At 45.8% G+C, this 26,897-nt stretch overlaps 1 protein-coding gene across 3 annotated transcripts in view; it reads left to right on the forward strand.

Moving 5' to 3' along the window:
• The first annotated feature begins 4,923 nt into the window (after positions 1-4,923).
• LDAH (lipid droplet associated hydrolase) overlaps positions 4,924-26,897 on the forward strand; it is an 81,132-nt gene continuing 59,158 nt past the window's right edge. Inside the window, exons 1-3 of one of the 3 annotated variants that reach the window (XM_036752662.1) lie at positions 4,924-5,033; positions 23,528-23,674; positions 25,261-25,407. In XM_036752662.1, the coding sequence (XP_036608557.1) occupies positions 23,530-23,674; positions 25,261-25,407 (292 nt within the window). In that variant the 5' untranslated portion in view covers positions 4,924-5,033; positions 23,528-23,529. Of the gene's footprint in view, positions 5,034-5,927; positions 6,006-6,662; positions 6,704-23,527; positions 23,675-25,260; positions 25,408-26,897 lie in introns of those variants that run through there. The other 2 variants (XM_036752663.1, XM_036752664.1) reach the window with 2 other exon arrangements.

A 26,897-nucleotide genomic window follows, 5' to 3' on the forward strand; every position in this document is an offset into this window, starting at 1 on the left:
ACAATTTTAGGGGTCTCTGGTACCCAAGTTCCATTTAACCACTTAATTATTGATTAACTTCAACAAAGGAGTATTTACTTTAAAAGTATAGCAAGACCAGACATACTAACTTCCCCCTCCACAATTGGGGGGCACAATTCCCACCCTGTACCACCTTAGTTTTGAGGAGGGGAAGGAAATTAGGTTCACAGCTCCACTCAGTTCCTATTTAGCACAGCCCCAAGAAATTCCAGGTCCAAAGTCCCCCTGAGCTCACATCCTGGCACCCTAGCTCCCCTGCTGGATTGGCAGCAACATCTGGCCTGGAATCCTGCCTTTGAGGTCTCCATGGCTTGAGGCCAGGACACTTATGGTTCTACTCCTAGAATGGTAAGGGACAGATGAAAGAGACCAGTGTCCCAAGCTCTTTCTCAGGGGCCACAGGGCCTAAAAGGGAGTGAAGGCAGCCTCCCCTCCCCAGTTAGTTTATGACTCTCATGCTGTGGATGAACAGAAGATTCACACCCTTGGAATCAGTGGGAGAGAGATCAAAACTATCCCAGTCTGGTAGTTTTAAAGATACAGCCTATTCCAGCTCCATAGCCAATGGAAAAAGGTTACTTCCACCTACCTAGTAGGAGAACACAGAATGTCTTATTCCAGAAGCATCCCTATATCTTCGGTGACCTGAGCATGTGCAACTTCCGGTTACAGTAAACATCCATTAACTTCATTTAAGTTTTGGTTTTTATTGGCATGTGCTTGGGCAAAATAATTTCTAATATACTTTATTTTTCTTTGTTGCAATTTTTAAAAAAATTGGATGCTGGTAACTTAATTTTTTTCCAGTTTCCTCTTAATCAAATTACCTAATGGTTTGTCTATTTTATTGTTTGTTTAAAAAAAATGCATTTACTTGATTCTAATTTTAGCTGCATTGGCTTTTTGCAAAAATTTTTTAATTTTATGTAATCCATACTGTCCATTTGGCCCTCTATGATCCTCTTTATCTCTTGTTTGGTCACAAACTCTTCCCCATCCAAAGATTTGTCAGGTAATTTCTTCCTTGCTTTGTGTATAATTTATGCCTATTTAGCAGTTAAGTTACATACCCATTTAGAATTGTGTCTTGGGATACAGAGCAAGATGTTGTTCTATCTAGGGGTGGGGAACCGGCAGCCCCAAGGCCCCATGTGGCCCTCTAGGTCCTCAAGGTCCTTTTTGTCAGTCAAAGGGCTGCATTTGAGGACCTAGAGGACAACATGTGGCCTCAGAGCTGCTGGTTCCCCACCCCTGGACTCTATACCTAATTTCTGCCAGATTGTTTTCCCAGCAGTTTTTGTCAAATAGTGAGTTCTTGTCCCAAAACCTGGGATCTTTAGATCAATTAAACATGAAGGTACAGTGCTTGTTTGCTTCTTTATTATGATGCTAACCTGTTCTACAGATCAAATTCTATTTCCTAGCAAGTATCAAATTGTTTTGATGATCACCACTTCGTAGTATAGTTTGACATCTGGTACTGCTGGGAGCTTTCCTTCCCATTTTCCCCCATTAATTTCCTTGCAATTTTTTACTTTTTTTTCCTCTCCAGATCAATTTCGTTATTTTTTCTAGCTCTATAAAGTAATCTTCTGGTGGTCTGAATGCTATGGCACTAAATAAGCAAATTAACTTTTGTTAATATTGTCATTTTTATTGTGTTGGCTTGTCCTACCCATGAGCAATTCACCTTTCTCCAGTTAACCCCAATTGCCCTGCCAAAAAACCAATAAAAGAAATAACAAGTCAAATTTATATAGTACTTACAAATATTATCTCATTTTCTCCTCACGACAATCCCTTGGAGTAGATGTTATTATTATCCCTACTTTACAGATAAGGAAACTCAGGGAGAGAGAGATTATGTGACTTGCCTGGGGTCATACAGCTAGTATGTGACTTAGGCAGGATTTGAATTCAGGTCTTTCTGACTCTCCTTTAAATCTACAGCATCACCAAGCTGTTTCTTAAATATTTCAAATCTGTTTCTTATAAGCAATAGAATATTAGATTTTGCTTTCTAATCTATTCTGCTAATCTCCTCTGTTTTGTGGGTGAGTTCATCCCATTTACATTCACAATTATGATAGTAAAATATTTCCCTCCATCTTATTCTCTTATTTTTTTCTTCTCCCTACTGATTCCCATTTATTTTATTACCCTTTCTTTTTTTCTCTTTTAACCTTTCTCTTCACCAGCCCCCTTTCCTTCCTTTCCCAGGTTAAGATTTGTTTTGCTTATAACTAATCCCTCTCTGACCACCAAAAAAGGAGTGGGCAGTTTTCAAAGATTTGTTGTACAGCATTGCCCAAAACACTCACAAATATTAAGATTGGCTTGATGAAAATGAAAGGAAAATTCAGAAGCTGAGAAACAAGAAGGCAGCATTTAACTCCATCAAAAGTAAAGTACAAGTGAAGCTTAGAGAGAGGCAAAATTCTTGGCTCAGTAAGAAAGCAGAAGAAAATCAGTTTTGCACTGATAGTAACAATGCTGCCCTCAAGACTATTTCTTGGCCAAAGACCTTTGATGTATCTCAATTACTCAGTGCTGATGGAGCCACATTGATTAGTGGTAAAGACATGATCCTGGAGAAGTGGGCTGAACACTTTCATGCCTGGCACATAGAAGATTCTTAACATATGTTTATTGACTAGAGAGATTAATTAATTTTAACATTAATTCATTTTCCAGGAAAAGAATCATTCGTCTCTGTATCTAAGACTCTATGAAGAACACAAAAGTTCTCAAGACTGTCCTCAGTCAATGCTGAAGTTATTGACTATATACCTCAGGTTGAAGTCAATCCCTTTCTAGCTGAACTTTCAATTGAAGAAGAGGCTTTGAATGTCATTAGGTTGCTCTTGTGTGGCAAAGCACCTGGTGCTGATTCTATCCCAGCTGAGATTCACAAGGCAGAGGGTTCCCTGCTCTTGTAAAAGATGACTGACATTTTCTAGATTATGTGGCAAGAGGAAGTTATCCCTCAGGAGTCCAAGAATGCCTCCATTGTCCATCTCTATAAAAGAAAAGGAAATGGTGGTGGCGGGGTGGGGTGGGGTGGGGAGGAGATGAATGTCAAATGTACATTTGCCTAGACAGGAGTGGATTAAAAGACTATTTTACAGAGAACTTGCACAAGGCAAGCATTCACATGGTGGTCAGAAGAACACAAGAACACTCTCAAGGTCTTTCAGAAGAACTTTGGAATTGATTGTGTGACATGGGAGACACTAGTACAAGACTAGCATGGTGTGCCCATATCAGAGAAGGTGCTGTGCTCTATGAGCAAAGCAGAACTGAAGTAGCTCAAAAGAAACTCAAGATGTGAAAATTTAGAGAATCCACTCCAAATGTTCACGTAGACTATTTGTGCCCAACCTGGGGTAGAGCCTTCCCAACTCATATCAGTCTGATCAGCCACAGTCAGACACACTGTACCTTGAGCCCAACATAATGATATCATTTTGGTCCTCTCTGAGCATGAAGGACAACAACCAACCTACTGACTAGACTCAAGAGAACCCCTTTCTATACCTTCTTGCTTGGTGATCATCCCCAATACAGTCTCTATGTCATTGTTTTCAGACCTCTTTATCCAGCTGCTATCCAGCATCTCTGGACCTCAGTCTTCTATCTCCAGTTGCCTAGTGGGCATCTTGATGTCTCCCAGACATCTTAAACTCAACATGTCCCCAAACTGAACTCATTATCCTTCCTGTACCCCCGTGCCTTCTTCTGAACTTCCCATGACTGTGGCAGAGGACAGCTCCATCCTCAAGGTTTCTCAGTGCCCAGCCCAGGTGGCATCATTGAGTTTTCTCCCTCCCCCATCCACCTGGTGGCCGTGGTCCTTTTCTACCTCCACAGCATCTCTCCCTCTGCCCCCTTCGCTGCTTCAGTGCTGCACCCCTGGTGCCTGAGCCCCTGCTAACCATCTGACAGGACAAAACCTTGGGCCAGCTGGGTTCTTCCCCCCTCCTCTAGCCTTCGGATCAACCTGGGGGATGTACGGTGGGTCAGGTAGCAGAATGTGCTATGGACCGGCCTCTAGATCGCCTGTTAGGATTGCCCTGGGGTCCCTTGGGGGCTCTTCATAGGGTCTCAGACACAGGGACCGATGATTCCTGTCCAGGAGAGCAGCATCTCCTGGGGAGCAGGGAATCTTTCCCTTCTGCCTCAGTATCCCCAGGGCTTCACATTAATGAATTAAGGCTGAGACTAAGTAATCTCTGCAGTGGAATAGTCAATAAATGTGTGTTAAGCACCTACTACAGACACAAGTGAGAACTGGGGACACAAGTACAAAAAAATTTTGAGTCCCTGCCTTCAGGAGGCTTACAGTCTAACAGGGAAGCTGAAGTGGGGGAGGGGAGAAGTCGGCCAGAGCCAAGCCCAGAGTAGCAGCCTGGCGAAACATGAGGAAGTGTCAGGGATGGGCTCCCTCCTTAAGGGATTTGGGGTGCACCGAGGCAGAGGCTGGTGATGAGGGAAGCCCAGGCTGATGGGGTCACCCCAATAGCGAGCCTCCTGGAGGAGAAAGCAGAGGGGGCCCCAGGTCGAGCAACTGGCCGTGCTGTTGCTCTTCGGTGCCTGGTACACAGCAGGCGCCCAATTGGTGCAGGCTGAGGTTCGTAGACGGGCAGGTTCCCCTAGGCCTGAGGTGCTGACGGGGGCGGGGGAGAGGGGAAAAACGGGGGGGGGGGGGGAGCGATGGAGAGGACGCATGCGTAGTGCCCGCCAGAGAGGGCCTCCTCCTGTCCTGCAGCAGCAGCCCCAGCGTGTCTTACCCTTAGGCCCAGGCCCAGCTGCCCCGCCCCCTCTCCGGCTCCTCCCCTGGCTCCAGTTCGCCCCGCCCCCTGGCGCCCTCACCGCGCGTGCTGCGCGTGCAGGCGCGCTGACGTCACGGCGGGCGGGCCCCGCGCGGGAGGCGCCGGGTTGTCCTCCCAGTGGGCGGGAATCGCTCCCAGTGGGCGGGAATCGCTCCCAGCAGCGGAGCGAGCGGTGCCGAGGTGAGCGAGCCTGGGGGTGGGGGAGGAGTCCCATGTTGGTGGAGGGGAGGGGATAGCGGGGGTAGGGGCTCAGACAGAGGGGCTCTCAGCCTCCCCCCCCTACGGGGCCCCTCCCTGGGCTGGAGGGGGGGAAGCCCAAGCCTGCAGCCTCCGCAAAGGTGAAAGCTGGGGCTCTTGCGCTGGACCCTCCGGCAGCCAGCACTTATTAGGCGCCAGCTGTGTGCCAGGCCGTGTGCTGCAGGCGGGGAGGGGAATCAATAAGTGTGCCCGTATTGCTATGGGGGAGGGGTGAGCTCTTGGTAACTGGGGGGTCTGACCCCTGAGCCCACTCCCCCATCCCTCCCTCCACCCACCGTGGACCAATGGGGGAGGGGCGGGCCTTTGGTGATGGGGGGGGCCTGACCTCTGAGCTGCCCCTCCCCGTGTTCCTGGGGGGCAGGGGCAGGCCCGTAGTAATTTGGGGGGGGTCTGACCCTTGAGCCCCCCACCCGCCCCCTCCACCGAGTTCCTATGGGGGAGGGGTGAGCTTTGGGTCTGGCAGTGGCGGGGTCCTGGGGGGTCTCGCGGACCCCTGCGGAGGCGCTGCCCCCTCTCGCGTCGGCTCTGCGGTCCTTGTGGCCCACCGCGGACGTCAGGAAGCGTAATATGGAGTGCCCGCTGCACGCTGCGGGTGGGGGAGGACCCCTAAAGTGACAGCCCCAGGAGGGCGGGCTTCATGCCCAGCCCCCGCTGGGCCTCGCCAGGGGATCGTGGACTGACTGAGTGACGGACCCTGCAGTACTGGGACTGGGACGGGGTGGGGGTGGGGGGGATGTCTGTGAAGACGTGTGGGTGTGGGTGTGGTCGTGGTCTTTGCCCGGCGCAGGGGCGTGGCCAGGTGAGCCCACCTGCCAGGTGCTTCCCTGCGTCTCTGGCTGCTCAGAGCATTGCGGAGGCGCTTACTATGTGCCAGGTGTGCTGCGGCCCCCGGAGGTGCGTGGAAAGCCCCGCATGGAGAAGCCTGATGGGGGGAGAAGGGAGGGTAGCGCCCCCGACCCCAGCCCCCTAGGGTTCCTGGGAAGAGGGCCCTGCGGCTCCGAGCTCGTGGCCCCCAGGAGGGGGGAGGGTAAAGGCAGAATGGAACCCACCAGGTGGGGCGGGGGTTGGGGCTGGGGGCTCCTCGCCCTGGCTCCCCACAGAGCGGCCTCTTGGGGGGAGCTCCTCCAGGACTGGCTGATGGCCCCCGATCCCGTGAAAAGGCCTTTATCCAGAGTGAACCCTGTCCCTGGCCGGGGCCCCCGCCTGCAGGGAGCTGTCCCTCCAAAGAGGCGGAGCTGGACCCCCATGCCAGGGCTTACTGACAGCAGAAGTGCCTGGACAGCTCCCAATGCGTCGTGGGCAGAGCACCCCCCACCTTCCCCGCCCACCCACGCGCCCCCCCCCATTCTCAGACCCACATGAACCCCACAATGGCGCCGCAGGCACAGAGGGCTTTCACTGGGACCACTCCCTGGGACCGAGGCCCCTTTCCCACCCTCTCCTCCTGGGCACCTCTGCCCACAGGGGCTGGCTGGAGGGCAGGGCAGGGAGGTGGAGTCCATCAGGGCCTTAAAAGGGATGTCAAGCAGCCAGCTGGTACTGAGGGTGCCCAGACCGGCAGCATCTTGGAGGCCTTTATTTCTCTGTGAGGGGTGAGTGTGTGGTGGGTCTGTGTGGGGGGTGGGCACACAGACATGGGGGCCCTGGCCAGAGGCCAGGGGGTCTGGAGGTGCAGAATTGGGTGTTTGTCTCTGCCCCTGACCAGGGCAGACCACTTAACCTGTTTTCTCAACTGTAAAGTGGGGATGATAATAGCACTTACCCCCAGGAATGCTGTAAGCCCACAAGGGATAGTGTTTGTCAAAGTGCTCAGCAGGGCCTGGCACATAGTAGGCTCTATGTAAAATGTGTATGCCCTTCCCTTTGGGTCTCCCACCCCGACTAACCGGGTTTTCTGTATGTACCTTCCAAGCCACCCTCCTTTTAACTGCACCCAAGTCATTTTAATGGGGGCAGGGAGCTTTCCACTTTTTGTTTCTATTTTTCCCATGAAATTCTTGACCTCTTGGGTCTCTGAATGAATTCTGTTCTTAGTTTTTCTAGCTCTTTAAAACGTCCTCAGGGAGTGCATACAGTATTAAATAAGTGCATTAATTTAGGTAGTACTGTCATTTCCACTAGATTGGATCGACCCACCTATGAGCAATTACTGTTTCTCCATTAGATTCATGTTTCTCTTATTTAGAACTTTTTTATTTTTGCAAAAAGTTTTCTAGAAATATTTAAATAGTAAGAAGGTGAATTTTGGGATACAGTCTCCTTAAGTAGCTTCTCTGATAGTTTTGAATGTCAGTTCTCTTTCCAGCCCTTCTTGCTGGGTTTTGTTGGTCATTTATAGGTACATCGATGACTTGTGTCAATTCATCTCATCCCAAAACTTTGCTGTTTAGTTCATTAATTATTTGAAATAATGTTGTAGTGGGCTTTTGAGGGATCTCTAAGTGCACCTTACCCCCTGCCAAAAGGCCTCATTGTGTTTCCTCTTTGCCTGTCTTCATTCCCTCCGTTTCTTTTTCCTCATCTATTGCTGAGCCAGCATTCCTGGGGGTGATGGGTGCGATGGAAAGGCCTGTGTTCGTGGGCCTAGAGAAATAATAGGGACTATCAATGAAATTGTCACACCACCCCCGTAAACCCAGCCAAGTCTCAGCCCTGGGTCATTGCCACCATTCTTTGACTTTGTTCCTCCACCTGATGAATGTAGGTGGAAGAAACTTCACAATCATTCTGAGGACACAGTTTTGTCTCCAAACATGGGTCCTAGATGTTGCTGCCAGGCAGTCCTCCCTTATCAGCTCACTCCCCCCACCCCCCACTCCGGCTCTTCCAGACCTTCTTATCCTTCCCAGCTGGTCTCACATGATAATCCACCCTTGGCCTGCTGAAGAGACCCCATCCTGTCCTTCTCCTCCAACAAATTACCCCCTCTGTCATCCCCTCTCTTTCACTTACCTTCAAAATAGTCCCCCCCCACTCCCTCATTTCCTACAGCCTAAAACGTGACTTGTCTCCCCCATCCTCAAAAACCTTCACTTAATCCTTTTATCTCCATTATTTTCCCCATATTTCCTCTGTCTTGTGGCTAAATTCTTTAAAAAGACACTAGGTGTGTGTCTACTTCCCTCCTCTCACTGTCTTTTTAACCCCTTATAATCTGGCTTCCAGCCTTCTCCTTCTGCCATAACTGCCCTCTCCAAAGTGACCTTTGATCCCTTAGTTGCCAAATCCGATGGCCTTTTCTCAGCCCTCGTTCTTCTTGGCCTCTCTGCAGCCTTGGATACTGTTGGTCACTCTCTCCTCCTGGATCCTCTCTTCCCTCTAGGTTTTCAGGACACCCCTCGGCTGGTTCTCCCACCTCTCAGTTGCCTTTGCTGGATCTTCCTCCGGATCACAGCCTCTAAACTTTAGATGTTCCTTAGGGTCCTGTCTTGGGCCCTCTTCTCCCTCTAGCGTAGTCCATTTGGCACTCTTCTCAGCTCCTGTGTATTTAATGACCTTCTCCATGCTAATGATTCTCAGCTCTCCCAATCTGCCCCATCCTCTCTGCTGACCTCTCCTATCCCATCTCCAGATGCCTTTCAGACATCTCCAACTGCATGTCCAGTAGGCACCTGAAATGGAACATGTCCAAAACTGAACATATTATCTTTCCCTATAAACCCTTGCCCCTCCTACCTTCCTAGGCTCCTTACACCTCCCAACATGTTTTCTTAGATCCAGTGACCCTGGCCTTCTGGCTGGTCCCTGAAGAAGACCCTCCATCTCTCAGCATAGTTCCCCAGGCCTGGAATTGTTCTCCCTCCTCATCTCTCTCCTGGCCACCCTGGCTGCCCTCACATCTCCCCCATCAGATGGTGAGCTCAGTCACATGCTTAATATTTACTGACTGACTATATTAGGGTAGGGTCTGTTTAGTCTTGTGATATCTGATGTTTTCAATAAGAATGAAAGTTGGATTTTGAGATTACATGCATAATCTCTCTGGATTTCTTAATAAACTTGGAAGTGGCTGAGGAGAGTGACATTTTAGCAGTGGTCCAGTGGAGCAAGCTTTCCTTCACACCTCATTGCTGTGACTAGGACATTGTGCTTACCCTGGCTTTTTCTGTGTGTTGTACCCTAAGCCAGTAAGCAGGTATGAAGGCACTCTGAGTCAGGTCCTGTCCTTCATGCTGGGGACATACAGACACAAGGAAGCCCGCCCTAGCCCTCCAAAAGCCTGTGCTCGACTATCAGCATGCAGATTCTGCTCCAGCAAAGCTTTCTGGGAACTGGCTGAGGCTCTTACAAGAGAAAGAAGAGATGGTATATCAGCAAAGCAGTAATCACAATATAGATGATAATTGTCAAAATGCCTATGTGATTCCGTATCACATGAGACTCTCCACATAGAAGGTAGAAGCAGTAAACCATTTATTCAGACACCAAAGGACCAGATCCCATAACCAAGCAACCAACTCCCACAACCAGTGAGCCCACTTTATCATAACAGCAAGGAACTTAAAACACAGTATCACAGCATGGAGCCTCGCCATCCCTTCTGCCCCACTGCTGAGGCTTTGCCAAAAACTTACTCACAGCAACCACACGTCTGCTCTTTCCCTCAGCTCTAACTGTTGTAATTGCTCTCTCAGCACTTCCTATGACACAATTTCCTTTTCCTCAGCAAGCTCCTCCTACCACATGTGACTTAGGCTTCCTGTGACATAAACAAGTCACATGGCCTATTAATGGGTGGGAAAGATCTTCAAATCTAAATTGCTATTACAGATGGCTAAAAAAGAAAAAGAACTTGGTTGAGAACACCTGACCTTGGGCAAGTTGAGCTCTACATCGTTTCCTTTCTCGGTGTTTAAAATAAACCACTGCAAGACACATTTGGTCTTAGGCACACACTCTGCTATTCCCCCTGCCTCCACCTCAGGAACTGACAAGATGCTGCTGACATCCTTTGTCATCCTTCTCAATCACTTGATTTAGTGAGAAGCCATAATGAGGCCCTCCTCATGTTTTTCCATTAAAAATTGTTTTATTAATGTCTATCACTACCCTGCCCTCCCTTGTAACAAATGACTATAATCAAGCAAAACCAGTCAATACATTGGCCAAGGTCTTGTACTGTGAACCTCCAGGCCATTGCTGTTCTGCCAAGGAGTGGGCAGTCAGCTTCATCCTTGAGGTTAGGACATCCTTTGGAAATCACGATCAGTCATTGTGTAAATGGCTCCCCTGGTTCTGCTCCTTGTGTGTGCCCCACTTCTTAGAGGTCATCTCAGGGCTCTTTGCCATCCATCTCTTTCCACATTTCTCATGGTGCAGTGTTATGCCCTCTCATTCATATATCCTAATTTTTTTCGTTCTAATTTGATGGTAGACGGCCACATTTCTTCCCAGTTCTTGGCTATAATAAAAAGTGCTACAAAGATATTTTTGTACATATGGGTAGTTTGCCAATGTTTCCAATCTCCTTGGGTTATGATCCTAGAAGGGATACCAAGGTGCCCCTGGGCATATACGGGTTGGTAACTTTATGGATGTAGTTGCACAGTATTTTTTGGTTCATAACTGAGTCTTCAGTTAGTCTGTGAGCCTCTCTGTTTTTGCCATTCTCACAGGTGGCACTCTGGAAGCTCACAGCCGTAATTTATGTTTACCTAATTATTATTGCCTGGGATTGCTTTTTCCACATGGTTATTGATAACTTGAAACTGCCCATTAATACCCTCTTACCACTTACTACCCATTGAAGAATGATTCTCATTCTTACATATTTATGTCAGTTGTTTATGAATCTTGGATATTAGGCCTTTATCAGAGAAATTTTTTATGAAAATTTCGGAAATAATTGCTTCTTTCTAACTCTGGCTGCATTTATTTTCCCTGTTCAGCCGCTTTTCAACTTTGTGTTAGCCAGATTACTCATTTTATCATCTTTGATCGTCTCTGTTCTTTGTTGGGGCAGGGGTTCCCATCTAGCATAGTTGTGCAATGTTGCACTTTCCTTTGTCCTCTGATTTGATTTTTGGTGGGGAGGGGGAAATATAATCTTTCCTATTAGATCATTTATCTGTTTGGAGTTCATTGTTGTATGTGGCATGTTAGTAGAAGAACCCTGTTGATAAGGTAGTTGTGTTAAGCCCATTGTCTGCCAGACTGAATTCTAGTTTTCCCAGCAGCTTTTGTCAAGTTGGGGAGTCTTTCCTGCAGTAGTTGGTGTTCTTGGGTTTATGGAGAGGACCATGTTCATTCCCAGTGCTCTCACTGTGTGAGCTGCTCCTCTCCTGTCTCCTTCTCCCACAGTCCCCTGACAGGGTCTCATCTTTTGTTAAACCCCACTCCTTTGTTAGTGTTTGTCTTCCTTATTTATCCCTGCCCTAATCCCTTCTCTTCTCCTTATTCTTCCCTATGCTTTCTCCTTTCTCCTCCTTCCATCCTGTTTCCCTTTTAAGTAAAATATATTTCTGCACGTGTGTTCATGTGTTCTTCCCTCCTTTGACCAGTTAAGATGAGAGAGAAGTTCAAGTACTGCCTGCTCCCCACCATGTCTTCCACCTTGTTTCTCTATTCTACTTATGCACCCTTATTATTTAACATAATTTTCCCTCCCCCACAGTGCATTCCTTCCCCCCCCCCTTTCCTTCTTTTATTAGGATCCTATCCAAACATTTAAAAAACCACCTTCAGGCCCTCTTTCTTAGTAGATTCTCTCTATGACCTCTGATGATGATAGAATTCTTAGGGGATGCATGTGCCGTCTCTCCGTAGTAGAATGTAAACTGTTTATCTTTGTTTACTCCCTTAGAATTGCTTGCTCCTCTTTAACTTTTTTCTACTGAAACATTTCTCAGCTCCTTTCATCAGGAATTCTTGGAAATCTTCCATTTCCTTAAGGGTCCATGTCCTCCCTGTAGGATTATACTCAGTTTTGCTAGGTAAGCAAAACACTTGAGCATCTTTGTTATAAAATTTTTGGCTTGTGCAGTATGCTATTCCAATCTTCCTTCTCCTTGATAGTGGTGGCTGCTAAATCCTGTGGGATTCTGACTGACGCTCCTCAGTACTTGATCTTTCTTGCTGCTGGCAGTGTTTCCTTTGGCCTGGAAGCTCTTGATTTTGGCCAAGATGTGCCTGGGAGTTATCATTTGGGAGCTTCTTCCAGGGGTCAAGTGTTCCCACTTGGCCTTCTGGTTCTAGGAAATCTGGGACAGTTTTCTTTTATCATTTCTCGAAAGATGATTATCTAGACTGTTTTTTTCTTTTGGTCATGATTTTCAGGTAGCCAGCCAGGGAACACTCTAGAGGTTCAGAATTATAGAACTGCAGCTCCCTACCTCCTATCCCCCCCAAGTTGGTCTGGGGTTTCTGCCCTGGTTATGCTGCTGCAGGCTCCAGGCTGGCCTGGGTGATGGATCAGAGACCCTGTTCTGCTCCCAGGCTCAGAGCTGCCCAGCTGCAGCTTGCTTCTCTCCTTCTTCATCGCTCAGTAGACAGCCTAGGACCTGCATCTGCTGTCTGTCCCAACCACAACCCTAGGCAAAGGCTCACTCTTCAGTTCCCCACTGGGTAGTGAGTATCAGAGCTGCCAGCCGACCCATCTCCCTAATCCATGCACAATCAGGCCTTGCTGCACTAAGTCTGGCCCTCTTCTTGCATAACTGTGGAAAGGCCCCTGTTCTGTTCCTGCACACATATATGGTAGTTTTTGCCTAGACTCCATCACCAGGGTTCACAGACCTTGCTCCTAGGCTGAGCTGGACTGGAAAAATGATTCACTGAAGCAAAGGATGGCCTAGTACTAAAAAAAAAAAAAAAAAAAAAAAAAAAAAAAAAACAGAGAGAAGGCAGAGCTTTTAAACTCTGACCTTGTTTCTATTATCTCTGCCAAGGAGAGTGACCTTTGCACTGGAAATAACAGGACAAAAAATGACTTAATAGGGAGTTGATGCCCAAGGTAGATAAGGAGATGATGACAAGAGAACACTTGGCTTGTCTTGATGATTCAAGCCCCCTGACCCAGGTGGCAGATGTTGGCTGATAACACTGCTGGGTCCTTGTCAGTGATAGAATTGAGAGAAGTGCCACAAGATCAGAGGATGAATGTCCTAATTTAGAATGTGACAAGAAAACAACAGTTTGCCAACTGTATTTCAGTTAGCTTAAATTTGATTCTGGAAAGTTCTAAAATAGAACCTTACAGAGAATGGGCAATGAGTTAGGAAGGAAAAAAAAAATTACAAAAAGTCAACATGACTTCATAGACAACAGGATTAATGAGCCAGTCCCTTCTGTGAGAGGAGAGCTGTCTTCATTCAGATGTTTGTGTCCTCGGTACATAGTATTGTGTAGGGCCATAGAATCGATATGTATGGACATAGTGCATGTTAAATGCTTGTTGATTGATCGATGAGTCAGTGAGAGGAAGCTGGTTTACTGCTATCTTAGAGAAGCATTTGATAGTATCTCATTGGATTCTTGTGGAGTAGATAATAATATGACCAAATGGAGTCGAGACTGAAAGAGTAATTGTTGCTAACTCAGTGCCAGTGTGGCCACAGGTCGCCAATGCAGCACATCAGGGCTTTCTGCCGCTTCATGTTTTTATCCATAATTTGGCTCAACATATGAATGTCTTGCTTATGCCATTTGTAGATAATGCAAAGCATAGGTAATGTTTATTCACCGGATGTCTGTCATCCAGAAGAGATAAAAAAAAAATATTAAAAAAAACCTAACAGCCTTGACAGGGCCAGATTCCACCTTGTACAGGAAGCCCGCCCTCTGTGGATTACGCTGTGCTTGCTGTGTGCATAGTGGTTTGCATGTATGTTATTTCCCCCACTAGATAGTGAGCTCCTCCCCACCAACCCATAGACAGAAAGACTCCTCGCCCAACGTACCTGAGAAGTGGTTGTCGGTCGTTATGTGGAGGACTGGGCTCAGTTCTGAGACCCTATTTAAGAAGGACGTTGTTAAGCTGCAGAGAGTCCCAAGGAGAGTAAACAGGGTGATAAAAGGCTTGGAGTCCCTGTGAAAGGAGGACCACTGGAAGGGAGTGTACGTGTTTAGCCCAGAAAAGAGAAGATTCGGGAGGTGTAGTGGCTGCCTTTAGGTATTGTGGAGGAACAGTTAATTCAATAAAAAAACACTCATTAACGCTGACCGTGCTAAGTGCTGGGGATATTTTGTTGGTGTTTAGTCGTTTCGGTCATGTCTGACACCTTATGACCTCCTTTGGGATTGACTTGACAAAGATACTAGAGTGGCTTGCTGTTTTATTCCCCAGCTCATTTTATAGATGAGAAAACTGAGGCACGCAAGGTTAAGTGACTTGCCCAGGGTCACATAGCTAGTCAGTGTTTGCCGTGCTCTTATTTCATTTATAAAAACATCCTTTAATTTTTTAAAACTCTCACTTCATCTTTTCCAGGGATTCTAGTTGAATTTGTATCCAAGCTTTGTTTTTCTTGGAGGCTTTGCCTGTAGATGTTTTGGAGTCATTCTCTTCTTCTGAGTTTGTGTCTTCAGCATCCCTTTCACCCATCGTGGCTTTTTGTGGTGGGATTCTTTTTTCTGTTTGCACATTCTTCCAGGTATTTTCTAAGTTTACCTTAGGGCTGTGCTCTTGGCCCTTCTGAAGGGAAAGTCTAGTCTGGGCCTATCTGTTATTTTCTTGTCGTGTGTGGTGGTTTCTTTTTATTTTTGATGTCAATGACTTAGTTTTCTTTTTATTTTTGTTCAGATTAGTAGTGATTTGTCTATTTTGTGAGCCTTTAAAAAATCTCAACTCCTTGTTTTGTGTATTGATTTAATGGTTCTTTTGTGTTCACTATTATCTCTTCCTTTATGTTCTGTGTTCTTCATTGTTATGTTTATTCTGGGCTTCTGGATTTGTTGACTTTTCCTATGGTTTTAGATTCGTGCTCAATTCATTGCTTTCTCTTTTATTCAATGAAAATGGACAGAGATAGAAACTGTCTGCGAAGGACTGCTTTGGCCCCATTCCAAAAGCTTGATATATTTTCTCACCCATTTAAAAAAAAATTCTCTGTTGAGACTGTAAATTTATGTTCCTTCTTGGTATTTTAACACTTTTATGTGATTTTCATTATTACAAAGCAGGGTTCCCTGACCAGAAAATTGTAGATCAGTTAAAACATGAGATCTCCATCTTGCTTTTCCCTCCTTATGCTCAGTGGCCAAAACCTGGCAAGTCACTTTGGTCACCAGCTACATTTGGAACTGCAGATCCCATGCCCTGTCCTGCCTCTGTGACAGGAAAGCCCAGTCAATTTGCAACAATGAGTTCTTCTCTTATAAATAAAATCTCTCGTGGTGTCTATTAGAAATCATTCTGATTCTCCCTTCCAAAAAAGCGTGAACTTTAGATTGACGAGCCCCCATTTCGTTCATCCACCTAGCAAATGCATCCCTACTGTATAGAGGCCGTACCGTGTCTGTGCAGAGATCTGCTGATGAGCAATGATGCTTTTGTGGGAGCCTCAGAGGGAAGGTGAAATGCCCACTCCACATCAGAGTGTCAGAGGCGTCCTTTCGCACTTGTGGAGTCCAGCATGTAGTTGGATGGACACTTAGTTTTTGGTGGTAATGCGTTGACCAAGGTTTGCGTTTACTAGTTATTAAGATCAAAGATTACTTTGAGGTCTCTTTTATTAGGTGCTTAGAAAGTTAGTGTGTAGGTTTAACTGGTGCCTTTTGCAAGAGATTGAATGAGACAGGTCTACAAAAGAATTGATAAATATAAAGACTGGAAAGAAAAAAGAAACCTTATGTAAAGTATCCAGGATTTGAGAAATCCCAGGATCCTTAGCTGCTGGATGACAACCCAGGAGGAAAGGCCCTCCCAGCTGCTCCATGTAAGACAGAAGACTTCTAGACTTCATCATACCCCTCCCCCTACTTCTTTTTGGATGCTGTCTGCCCCGTTCGATTGCGGGGGGGGGAAGGGGAGGGCCTTTGCCTTTCTTCATATCCCCAGCATTTAGCATATGCCAGGCACACAGAAAGGTGCTTAATTAGTGCTTATTGCCTGACTGGTGACAGATAGAGAGACCCTCTCAAGTTGCATTTTGATGTGATTTGGACAGTGGAGAGTATAAAAAGCATTTTCTAATGCAGACAAGTAGAGACCCTTACAACTTCAGAGTGGAATAGTCCTCAGTGGCCCCACATATTAAAATGAAGCCCCTTCTGAGAGTCCCTGCCATGTGGTGATCCAGACTTGGCTGGATCCCCACAAGAAGACATCTCTAGCTAGTGTGACCAAAAGGTTCAGGAGACATTTCTGGGCAATTTAATCATTTTATTAATAATGCCAGCATGTTATTAATAAAGATGGTCATTTGGCTGAGACTAAAAGACAATCATGGTGGTGGGCATACCTTGAGGGGCTAATGTCACCCTTGGAGAGAGAAAATATCTCTCTACCAGACCACCCCCAGCCTTGGTCTATCTAGACAAAAAGATCTGTCTCCACTCAAGCTTGAGGAGAACTCCATGAGCTTCCCCACCCTAGATTAAATTCCTTGCAAGGTTGGTTGGGGTCTGACCAGGATCCTGGTGCCATCTCCTTATCAGTAATGTCCTTCAAGAAAACTGAACTTTTTAAAATGAGGAATTTAGAAAAGGGACCTGAATGTCCCCAAGATATTAGTTATTAATAATCATTTGTCTCACTAGTGACTGCAGCCCCTTCCACTTTGGGGTAGGAACTGGTCTGGGTTCTTCCCTTTGGGTCTGTGTGGAAGCCTATTTCCTGTTCCATGAGACAGCCATGCAAATATTTGGAGGCTGCCCTTGAATCCCCAAGTGTCTTCCAAGGAAGGATCCCAAGGTCTTCATCCAGTCCTCATTTGTCCAGAACTTGAGGGTCTTGCTCAGGGGTTGCAAAGGCCCTTCCCCCAATGGTTTCTACATTTTCAAGTAACGTTTTATTCTATTTAAAAAACTAAAAACTCTTCTAAGTTCAGTGCTCACAGCAGGCCTACCCAAGGTCACAGAGTCTTTTTGGCAGCCATAGCACTGCATTGATGTGCTCTGCGCTTGCAGTCTGCCAAGACCCCCAGTTCTTTTTCCTTCTAACTTCTGTCCTGCCCTGTTTCCACAGGCCCAAGTGTAAGACCTGACATTTCCCTGAGAGCATTCATCTTCCTAGCTTCAGTCAGTGGTTCTGACCCTGCCCAGATCTGATGGGATCCTGCCTCTCCCCCAGACTGGTCATGGTGCCTCGATGCCACCTGTCCCATCAGCCAGCTCAGCTCCTTCAGCACACCTCTGGAACCTCAAAGTGCTTCTCTGGCTAGAACCTAACCCTGGGACAGTTGACTGTTGTTTTAATGAGATAGTGTCTCTTGGTCTCACTGGTCTGTAGTTGGCGGATTCTGTGCTCTTCCTGTTTTTGGAAACATGCCCTTTTTTGGCCTTTGGCATCTCTCCTATGCACCCCAGTCTCTCAGTAACCCCAGTGGGGTTTGACCAGCACAGCAGCCCCTCCGTTCAGTGTCAGTCATACAACAACAACAACAGTATAATGGCTAGCACTCACAGAATGCTGTAGAAACTACTTTAAACATGTCACCTCCTTTGATCCCAACAACCACCCTGGGAGGTGGGCACTGTTGGCTCCTTTATACAGATGAGGGAAACAAGGCTGAGAGAGGTTAAGGGACCTGCCTAGGGTCACACAGCTAGAAAGAGCCTGAGGCAGGATTTCAGGTCAGGTCTTCGCAACTGGAAGCACCACTGCAGCGGTAGCTGCCCAGGCCAGTTGACTGGAACTACTCAAGAGCCGCTGGCCCTCTGCTCATGTTGACTTGCTTGGCTGGCCAGCTGCTCACAGGTCATTGTCCTGATGGAGAACAGAGAAGGCCAGTAAGGGATGGAGCCGCTCTGCCTTTCCGCCCTTCCCAGGCTGGCCTCATCAGCAGCATGCTGGCCAGGCTCTTCTTCCTGCTTGGGTCCCTTTATCTGAGGCTTCCAGGCAGTGCAGGAAGATGCAGTTCCTTACATTCTCCCGTCATGTTGAGCCATCCCCATCTCTGGGCTCAGGCCTTTGCTGTCACAAACAGGAGCCCCTCTTCCCTGTGTCTGACATCCTTGGTGTATGGGACTGGTATTGTGATCTCTCAGTCCAGAGGCACAAGTGTTTTTGACAGTTTTTTTTCCCCTTTATTCTAAATTTTTTCTGGAAAGGTTGGACCAGTTCACAGCTGCACCCGCACTATAGGACTGGGTGTGTTTCCCTAAACCCCTCCCACATGAGCCAGTTTCATCTTTTGTCCCCTTTGCTGAGTGTGACACGAACCCTCTTAGTTCGGTTGGTGTTTTGGGGGGGGAGAGGGAGGGATGCATTTCTCTTATTATCAAATGTGATTTGAAACATACAGTTTATTAAAAGTTTGAGAACTGTTTATTCATAACCTTTGGCCCATGGGAAAGTGGCTCTTGTTTGTATATATTTGTGCTAAATTAGAGAAATTTGATGCAAGGTTTTTCCAATCTTAATATTCTTTTGCACTTTTGTACTATGCTATACTGCATGTGTGTATTTACAAACACACGTGATATTTCAATATATAGGAAAAGACTTCTTGATATGGGACTTATCTTTGAATCAGCTTTCTCTGTACACTCAGACCATCAGTCCATCCGAACTATGATCAGAATTCATTATTTTAAAAAGAAGCAAGAATAATAATGAAAAAAAAAGATACAACACCATTGAAAGAACACTTTGAGTCAGTTGTCATAGAGTGTGGGCCTCGAGTCAAGAAGTCCTGAGGCCAGAACTGCTGCAGGCATTCACTGGCTATATAAACTATGCCTCAGTTTACTTATGTGTTAAATGAGGATAGATAATCTCAGCATTGCCCTCCCAGGATTCTTGTGAGGATCCAATGCGATAATGGGCGGGTAAAGCATTTTGCAAACTGTAGAGGACAACATAAATGTCAGCTAGTAAATGCTGACCATCAAAATGGAAAATGGGTGACAAGATGACTTCAGTCTGGATGGTCATAATACCTTCCAGAAGTTGAACCAGTGTCCCTTAATTGTCATAACCAGGAGGCCACAGGATCCCAGACTGCCAAAGACAGCACCAGGTTAAATTATATTTGTGGAGGGGGGTGGAGCCAAGATGGTGGCTGGAAAGCAGGAACTTGCCTGAGCTCCCCGTCAGATCCCTCCAAAAACCTATAAAAATGGCTCTGAACAAATTCTAGAGCTACAGAGCCCACCAAATAACAGAGGGAAGCAGGGCTCCAGCCCAGGAAAGTCTGGATGGTCATGGGGAAGGGTCTATCTCATGGAGCTGGGAGTGGAGCAGAGCAGAGCCCAGCGTGGGTTGCACCAGGACCAACCAGACTGGGAGCCGGGTGGCAGACTCAGACTTTGGAAGCTTTCTTTGGTGACAAAGAAGACCAAAACATATAGCCAGAAGAAGGCAACAAAATCAAAGAGCCTACATCAAAAGCCTCCAAGAAAAACATGAACTGGTCTCAGGCCATGGAAGAGCGCAAAAAGGATTTGGAAAAGCAAGTTAGAGAAGTAGAGGAAAAATTGGGAAGAGAAATGAGAGTGATGAAAGAAAACCATGAAAAACAAGTCATTGACTTGCTAAAGGACACCCCAAAAAATACTGAAGAAAATAACACCTTAAAAATAGACTAATTCAAATGGCAAAAGAGCTCCAAAAAGCCAATGAGGAGAAGAATGCCTTGAAAGGCAGAATTAGCCAAATGGAAAAGGAGGTCCAAAAGACCACTGAAGAAAATACTACCTTAAAAATTAGATTGGAGCAAGTGGAAGCTAGTGACTTTATAAGAAATGAAGATATTATAAAACAGAACCAAAGGAATGAAAAAGTGGCAGACGATGTGAAATATCTCATTGGAAAAATCAGTGACCTGGAGAATAGATCCAGGAGAGATAATTTAAAAATTATTGGACTACCTGAAAGCCATGATCAAAAAAAGAGTCTAGATATCATCTGTCAAGAAATTATCAAGGAGAACTGCCCTGATATTCTAGAGCCAGAGGGTAAAATAGAAATTGAAAGAATCCACCGATTGCCTCCTGAAAAAGATCCCAAAAAGAAAACTCCTAGGAATGTTGTCACCAAATTCCAACGCTCCCAGATCAAGGAGAAAATACTGCAAGCAGCCAGAAAGAGACAATTTGAGTATTGTGGAAACACAATCAGAATAACACAAGAGCTAGCATCTTCCACATTAAGGGATTGAAGGGCTTGGAATATAATATTCTGGAGGTCAATGGGGCTAGGATTAAAACCAAGAATCACCTACCCAGCAAAACTGAGTGTAATGCTCCAAGGCAAAATATGGATTTTCAATAAAATAGAGGACTTTCAAGCTTTCTCAGTGAAAAGACCAGAGCTGAATAGAAAATTTGACTTTCAAACATAAGAATCAAGAGAAGCATGAAAAGGTAAACAAGAAAGAGAAATCACAAGGGACTCACTAAAGTTGAACTGTTTTGTTTACATTCCTACATGGAAAGATGATGTGTATAATTCATGAGACCTCAATATTAAGGTAGCTGAAGGGAATATACATATATAGAGTGACAGAGGGCATAGGGTGAGTTGAATATGAAGGGATGATATCTAAAAAAAAAATTTAAGGGATGAGAGAGGAATATATTGAGAGAGGGAGAAAGGGAGAGGTAGAATGGGGTAAATTATCTCGCATGTAAGTGGCAAGAAAAAGCAGTTCCGTTGGGAGGGAAGAGGGAGCAGGTGAGGGGGAATCAGTGAATCTTGCTCTCATCAGATTTGACCTGAGGAGAGAATAACATACACATTCAATTGGGGATCTTACCCCACAGGAAAGAAGGAGGAAGGAGATAAAAAGGTAGGGAACGATAGAAGGCAGGGCAGATAGGGGGAGGAGGTAATCAAAAGCAAACACTTTTGAAAAGGGACAGGGTCAAGGGAGAAAATTGGATAAAGGGGGATAGGATAGGAAGGAACAAAATATAGTTAGTCTTTCACAACATGAGTATTGTGGAAGGGTTTTACATAATGATACACATGTGGCCTATGTTGAATCGCCTGCCTTCTTAGGGATGGTGGGTGAGGAAGGAAGAGGGGAGAGAACTTGGAACTCAAAGTTTTAAAAGCAGATGTTCAAAAAAAAAGTTTTTGCATGCAACTAGGAAATAAGATGTATAGGCAGTGGGGCATAAAAATCTATCTTGCCCTACAAGAAAGAGAAAAGGGGATGGGGGGTAGTGGGGTGACAGAAGGGCAGGTTGGTTGACTGAGGAATGGGGCAATCAGAATAGATGCCATCTTGGAGTGGGGGGGAGGGTAGAAATGGGGAGAAAATTTGTAATTCAAACAATTGTGAAAATTAGTGGTGAAAACTAAAAATATTAAATAATGTTAAAAAATTTTAAACAGTAAAAAAATACAAAAAAATTATATTTGTGGGTGTAAAACTTTTTGAAATATGATGACAGAACCCAAAGAACTCTCGCATTTTCATTGCCATGGAGTATACTCCCGTAATCTCCTTTACAAATGGTCTCTGTGGCCTAGTTCCCCCTTCCCCTAAGTCAGGTCACCCATGATCGTGCGCCGCAGCCCACTGCCTAACGGGCTGCTCGGGAGCCGCCACTAAGGTTTACATCATCATAAGAAGAACAAGCAACACAGCAGCAATCCTGTCCAGCGGTTCACTTGTAGCAACCCATGACTACTACTGAAGGCGTCTGGGTTCCACTTCCAGCAACAGCTCCTGTGGAAGTACTGAGTACTCTGGGGAAGTGATCCCCCACCATCCTGGTCTTCCCAAATCAGAGCCACTGGTGGCCTACCTTCTTCTTCAGGAAGTCGAGTCATCCATTCATGACAACTGTATTGGAATCCCCAGAGCACTCAGAAATTTTCCAGGTTGCTCATGGCACGATTATCTGTGACCTGGCTCAGGAGACCATGAGGAAGCGGCATGTCAGCGAGCCCAGCAAGACCAACACTGGGCCTTCTGCATGAGCAGTAGCACCCTCCTTGCTGCTCCCTCGCTTCTGAAGTTATGCTGGGCATCAGAGCCCATTTCCCTCTTCCCTCTCCTACCTATTCCCTTAGAATAGATAGGCTGCTTGAGTGTAGAAGTAGTTGTGTTGTATGTGTGATTTTTTTTAAAGGGAAACAAAAGCAAAACACCAAAAAACGAGTAAAAGAAACCACACCGTTATTGTTTGGTTTTTTTTACTATCTGAATCACCTATGTGCTTTTTAGCAGCCTCACTAACTTGTTTACTTCGTACTCAACAGAAACTAATGAACTTTGAGCAGCCTTTAAAAAAAAAAAAGAATGACAACGGACACTTATGAGTAGTATAGTCTCATATGGATTTATTAACCTCCTACTGTGCACCAGGCACTGTGGTTGGTGCTAATTCAAAAGGAGGCCCAAGACAGTCCCTGCCCTCTAATGGAGGAGAATGCAAACAAATGCAGGCTATGTACAGAATTAGTATGAAATTATAAATACAGAGAAGGAACTCAAATTAAGAGGGATTGGGCAAGGCTTCCAATAAAAAATTGGTCCTTAAAGGAGGCGGGGGAGGTCAGTCCATAGAAGTGCTAGAGGATATAGTCCATTGAAAGAAAGGTTATCAGAACATCCAACTAAAAACCTCAGCCAGAGGACGGTCAAGGATGGAAATGAAGAATGAGTGAATGAGGCACTTGTTAAGTGTGTGATGTGTGCTGGGGATACCAGTACAACCAAGTGAGCTGACCTCTGCCCTCAGAGGAGCTGCCTGGGAGCCAAAGTGGAAGCCTCTGCAGTGGGCACTTCCACAAGCACTTCAGCGTGACCAGTTTGGCCACTGAGGGAGGATGGATTAGGTGGGGTGAGAGAAGAAGGCCTGGTCCCCTGGTTAGACAGTCCCTGTGTTCGTTGGTGTCCTTGCTTCCTGGTGGAGGAAGGCCCCCAGTGCTTTGGGTGCCTCACAGCATGAGTAAACACAAGTGGATTCCAGTCTGCATGAGGGGAGGGCAATTGGGTTTCATGCACACTGCCTTCCCACCTCTGGCTCCCTTGCCATCTGTGTGCTCTCTCTCCTGCTCAGTTGACCATCCTGCTAGTGTGGGTTATTCATGGCCATTTGAGCTGGGGAAGGGAATGGAGATGCCTTCTGAACTTGCTCCTTTTCCTTCTGCTGCTCTTCCTCTCCCAGTAGAATCTGCTGGTGTTTTCCTTTCTTTTTAGCTTGGATGTCATCATCCTTGCAGCCCAATGTTTTCATGATGCTCCATCTGGACACCTGAAAAGGCTTTCTCTTGCCCAGGCCCCTCTTTCTGCCTGAGTTATTCAGACTTAACTCATTCTCTTTCAGTGACTTTTTCATTCTTGTTTTTTGCTAATTAGAAATGGATATGACAAGTGAAGATGTCCCACTGCATGATGAGTTTCTGGTCTGCGGTGGAGGTGTAACCCACGTCCTGAAATGTGGGCCCTGGTCTGACCTCTTCAACACCAAGGACAGCCCTAAGCTGCTCTTCCTCATGATTACAGGTGAGCATCTTGGATTAGGGAAATGCAGATAATGGCTGGGTGAGGGACCTATGAAAATATTTCCAAACATCAAAAAGAACTGGATTTTTCACATGACCTATTTTTAAATTTGTTGATTTTTTTTTTCCTCTTCTGTAAACACATGCATTGAAGGATTTAGGGCATCAGGAGGCATATAAACTAATGAGTAGTATCCAACATCAGTAATTCCTATCCTGCTTTTAGTCTCCAAAGAAGATTTTTGTGGATCTTTTAAATTTTAATGCTTATTAAGATTGATTTCGTTTTTGAGAATCTTTGTATAATCTTGAGTCAGAAGTCAACCAAAGTAACAGATCAGTAGTTCTAGATTGTCAGATGTCTTTAGAGGCTGGAAAGCTACTTTGTAGTTGCAGAATGTATATCAGTCCTCAGTTGTGAATATGGTGATTATGGCTTAAGGTTTTTCTAAAATTAATTTAAAAGCTTTCTTTGCTTTTTCCATGCCTTTCATTTCTCAGAAAGCCATTTCTTTAAACTTCACAAAACTAGCCAACACCTGATCTTATTGTCACTGTGTGTCCAGGGTACTGTCTCCACATTCCCCTCCCCGCCCTGTGGAAAGGAGTCTCAGGACCAGACTTGGGCATTGTAATTATATATAATTATATAATTATAATCTTCAGTTCATTCCTTGTTCTTTCCATTTACGCTGTCAGTCAGTAAACGTTGATTAAGCCTCTGCTGTGTGCCAGGCAATCTGCTAAGCGCTGGAGATACAAAGAAGAGGCAAAAGACAGTCCCTGCTCCCAGAGAGATCACTGTTTACTGAGGGGAAGCCCCAAGCAAACAAGTTTGTCCCAACAAGCTATGTATGGGGTAAAGTAGGAAATAACAAAGAGGAGGAAGGCAGGAGAATTAATAGGGCTGGAGGAGGTGGGATTTTAGTTGGGACTCAGCGGAAGCCACGGTGGCCAGTGGGCAGAGTGGAGGAGGGAGAGTAGTGTCAAGGAGAATGAGGATTGAGAAAAGGCCATTGAATTTGGCAACTGAAAAATCATTGTTAACTTTAGGGAAAGCAGTTTGGTTGAGATGTTGAGATGGGAAGCCAGATCAGAAGGGATTCAGAAGAGTGAGAGAAAGTGGAGGCGCTGACTGTAGATGGACTTTTCCAGGAGTTTAGGTAATTCCCAGAGGCAGAGCTGAAAAGGGAGTGGGAGAGCCGGCGCAGTGGTGTGGAGATGGGAGACTGGGTGTCAGGGAACAAGAGAGAAGACAGGATTTGGAACAGTCATTGTGGGGAGTGAGAGAGGGGGCAGGAAGGCCTCTGCTGGAAGTGCACCAGGCAGCATGAGCTGCTTGATGGCAAGAGGAATCTCAGGCTCGGCTTTGGCAAAGCCTTCCGAAGAATGTATTGGGACCAGATTTCTTGCTTTCTCCTGATATTTGCCTTGGGTCTGCATTTTTATGACCTAGCCCCCTGTGAAGTTGCTCTTTGGTAAGGGATCACTTCCATAGGATGTTCAGTCTCTCCATCCCCTGCATTGCTTCCGTAACTGCCGGGGCTGTCCCCAGCACCATTTATGCCTCTGCCTTTGTTTTTCCAGGTAACCCAGGGATTCCTATATTCTATGCCGAGTTTGCGAAGGCTTTATACCTTAGGCTGCAGAAGCACTACCCAGTGTGGGTCATAAGCCATGCTGGCCATGTTTCAGCCCCCAGTGATGTCAAAGTGGATGAGGAAGGTCCTGAAGGTAAGGCAAAAGCGCATATTAGGCCAGCAGTGATTAGTGTTGTCTGGGGTAAGTGGCCTCTTCTACTGAGGTCCAGCTCCGACCACTGCCTGATGGAGGAGGTGCCTTAGTTCGAGCCTTGGGCTGATTGTGAATACTTCTTGGGATTGCCAGGCTCCTTGTCCTTTTAAGGCTCTGTGGGGGTCATATAGACAATGTTGGGGAGGGCAGAAGGCTTTGCCCTTCTCATGGAATCCAGCATTTCCCAAAGCAGCTCTGAGGCTGAAGCCTGTAGGGTCTTTTCATCTTGGTCACTGACCCCCCAGGTGAGTACTAGCAAGTTTGGAAGATGAGCTTTCCTGTTTTTCAATCAGTGAATTAGTCAGTACCTATTGAGTACCTCCTACATGCCAGACCCTGTGTGAAGCAGTGAGGGTTTATGGAAGAGCTACAAAGTTCTCGTTCACAGAGAAGCCCTCAGTTCCTCTGGGGAGACAAGAAAATAAGGAGTGGAAGAGGGAGGGCAAGTCCCGGTTGAGTGAGGTGGTCAGGACTGTGAGGGAAATCAGGGTCTAAGAGCAAGGAGAATGGAGGGAGTAGCCTTTACACCTGGCCTGGGGGAGGAGCCAAACCCATCAGAGAATACAGTTGAACCACAAAAACTAGAATTAGGAGAGGAGCCATTACCATATTTCTCTAAAGACCTGATACCCAGGGTGTTTAGGGAATTAGCACAAATAGATGAGACCCAGAGCTATTCTCCAGCAAGCAAGTGGCCAAAGAGTGTGGACAGGCAGTTTTCAAGAGAAAAAATGGAAGCTGACAATGATGACATGAAAAAAAAAATGTAAGAATAAAGTTTTACCTGGTTCCCATCCTGTGCTGTAAGACTGGACACACTCTTGGGGGAGCTGAGAATTCATGAAACTGTTGTACAAAAAAATTGGTACCAGGACCTCAAAAGTCATTGAAGTATACATCAGAGAAATCACATTGGGCCTGTACCCCAAAGAGGTGATAGATGAGAAAAGGGACCTGTATGCACAAAAATATTTGTAGGAGTGTTTTTTGTATTAGCTCAGATACTCAGATTGATGTGGATCTTATAATCAACAAATGAATGAATAATGAAAAAGCATTCCTAGTGCTAAGCTCTGGGAATACAAATACAGAAACAGTAGCCATTCATGGTTTCCAAGAGCTCCCATTCTCATGAGAGAGACAATACAGAGAAGAGATTTCAGCTGTAAGCCAGATGAAGATGCTTTTTAAAAAAAAAATTAATTTTTAATATTATTTAAAATTTTTTTTTCGAGTTCCAAATTCTTTTCCCCCTTTTCATCCCTCCCCCACTTACTGAGAAGCCAGACAATATGATATTATATAAGTGAGGTCATCCAAGATATTTCCATATTAGCCATGCTGCATAAATAAATAAATAGCATGAAACATAACGTGAAAAAAAAGTCTGTTTGAGTGAGCCCTCAGACTCCACCGGTTCTTTCTGGAGA

Source organism: Trichosurus vulpecula, chromosome 3, assembly GCF_011100635.1.
Source record: "Trichosurus vulpecula isolate mTriVul1 chromosome 3, mTriVul1.pri, whole genome shotgun sequence".
In the NCBI taxonomy this organism is placed as follows: domain Eukaryota; kingdom Metazoa; phylum Chordata; class Mammalia; order Diprotodontia; family Phalangeridae; genus Trichosurus; species Trichosurus vulpecula.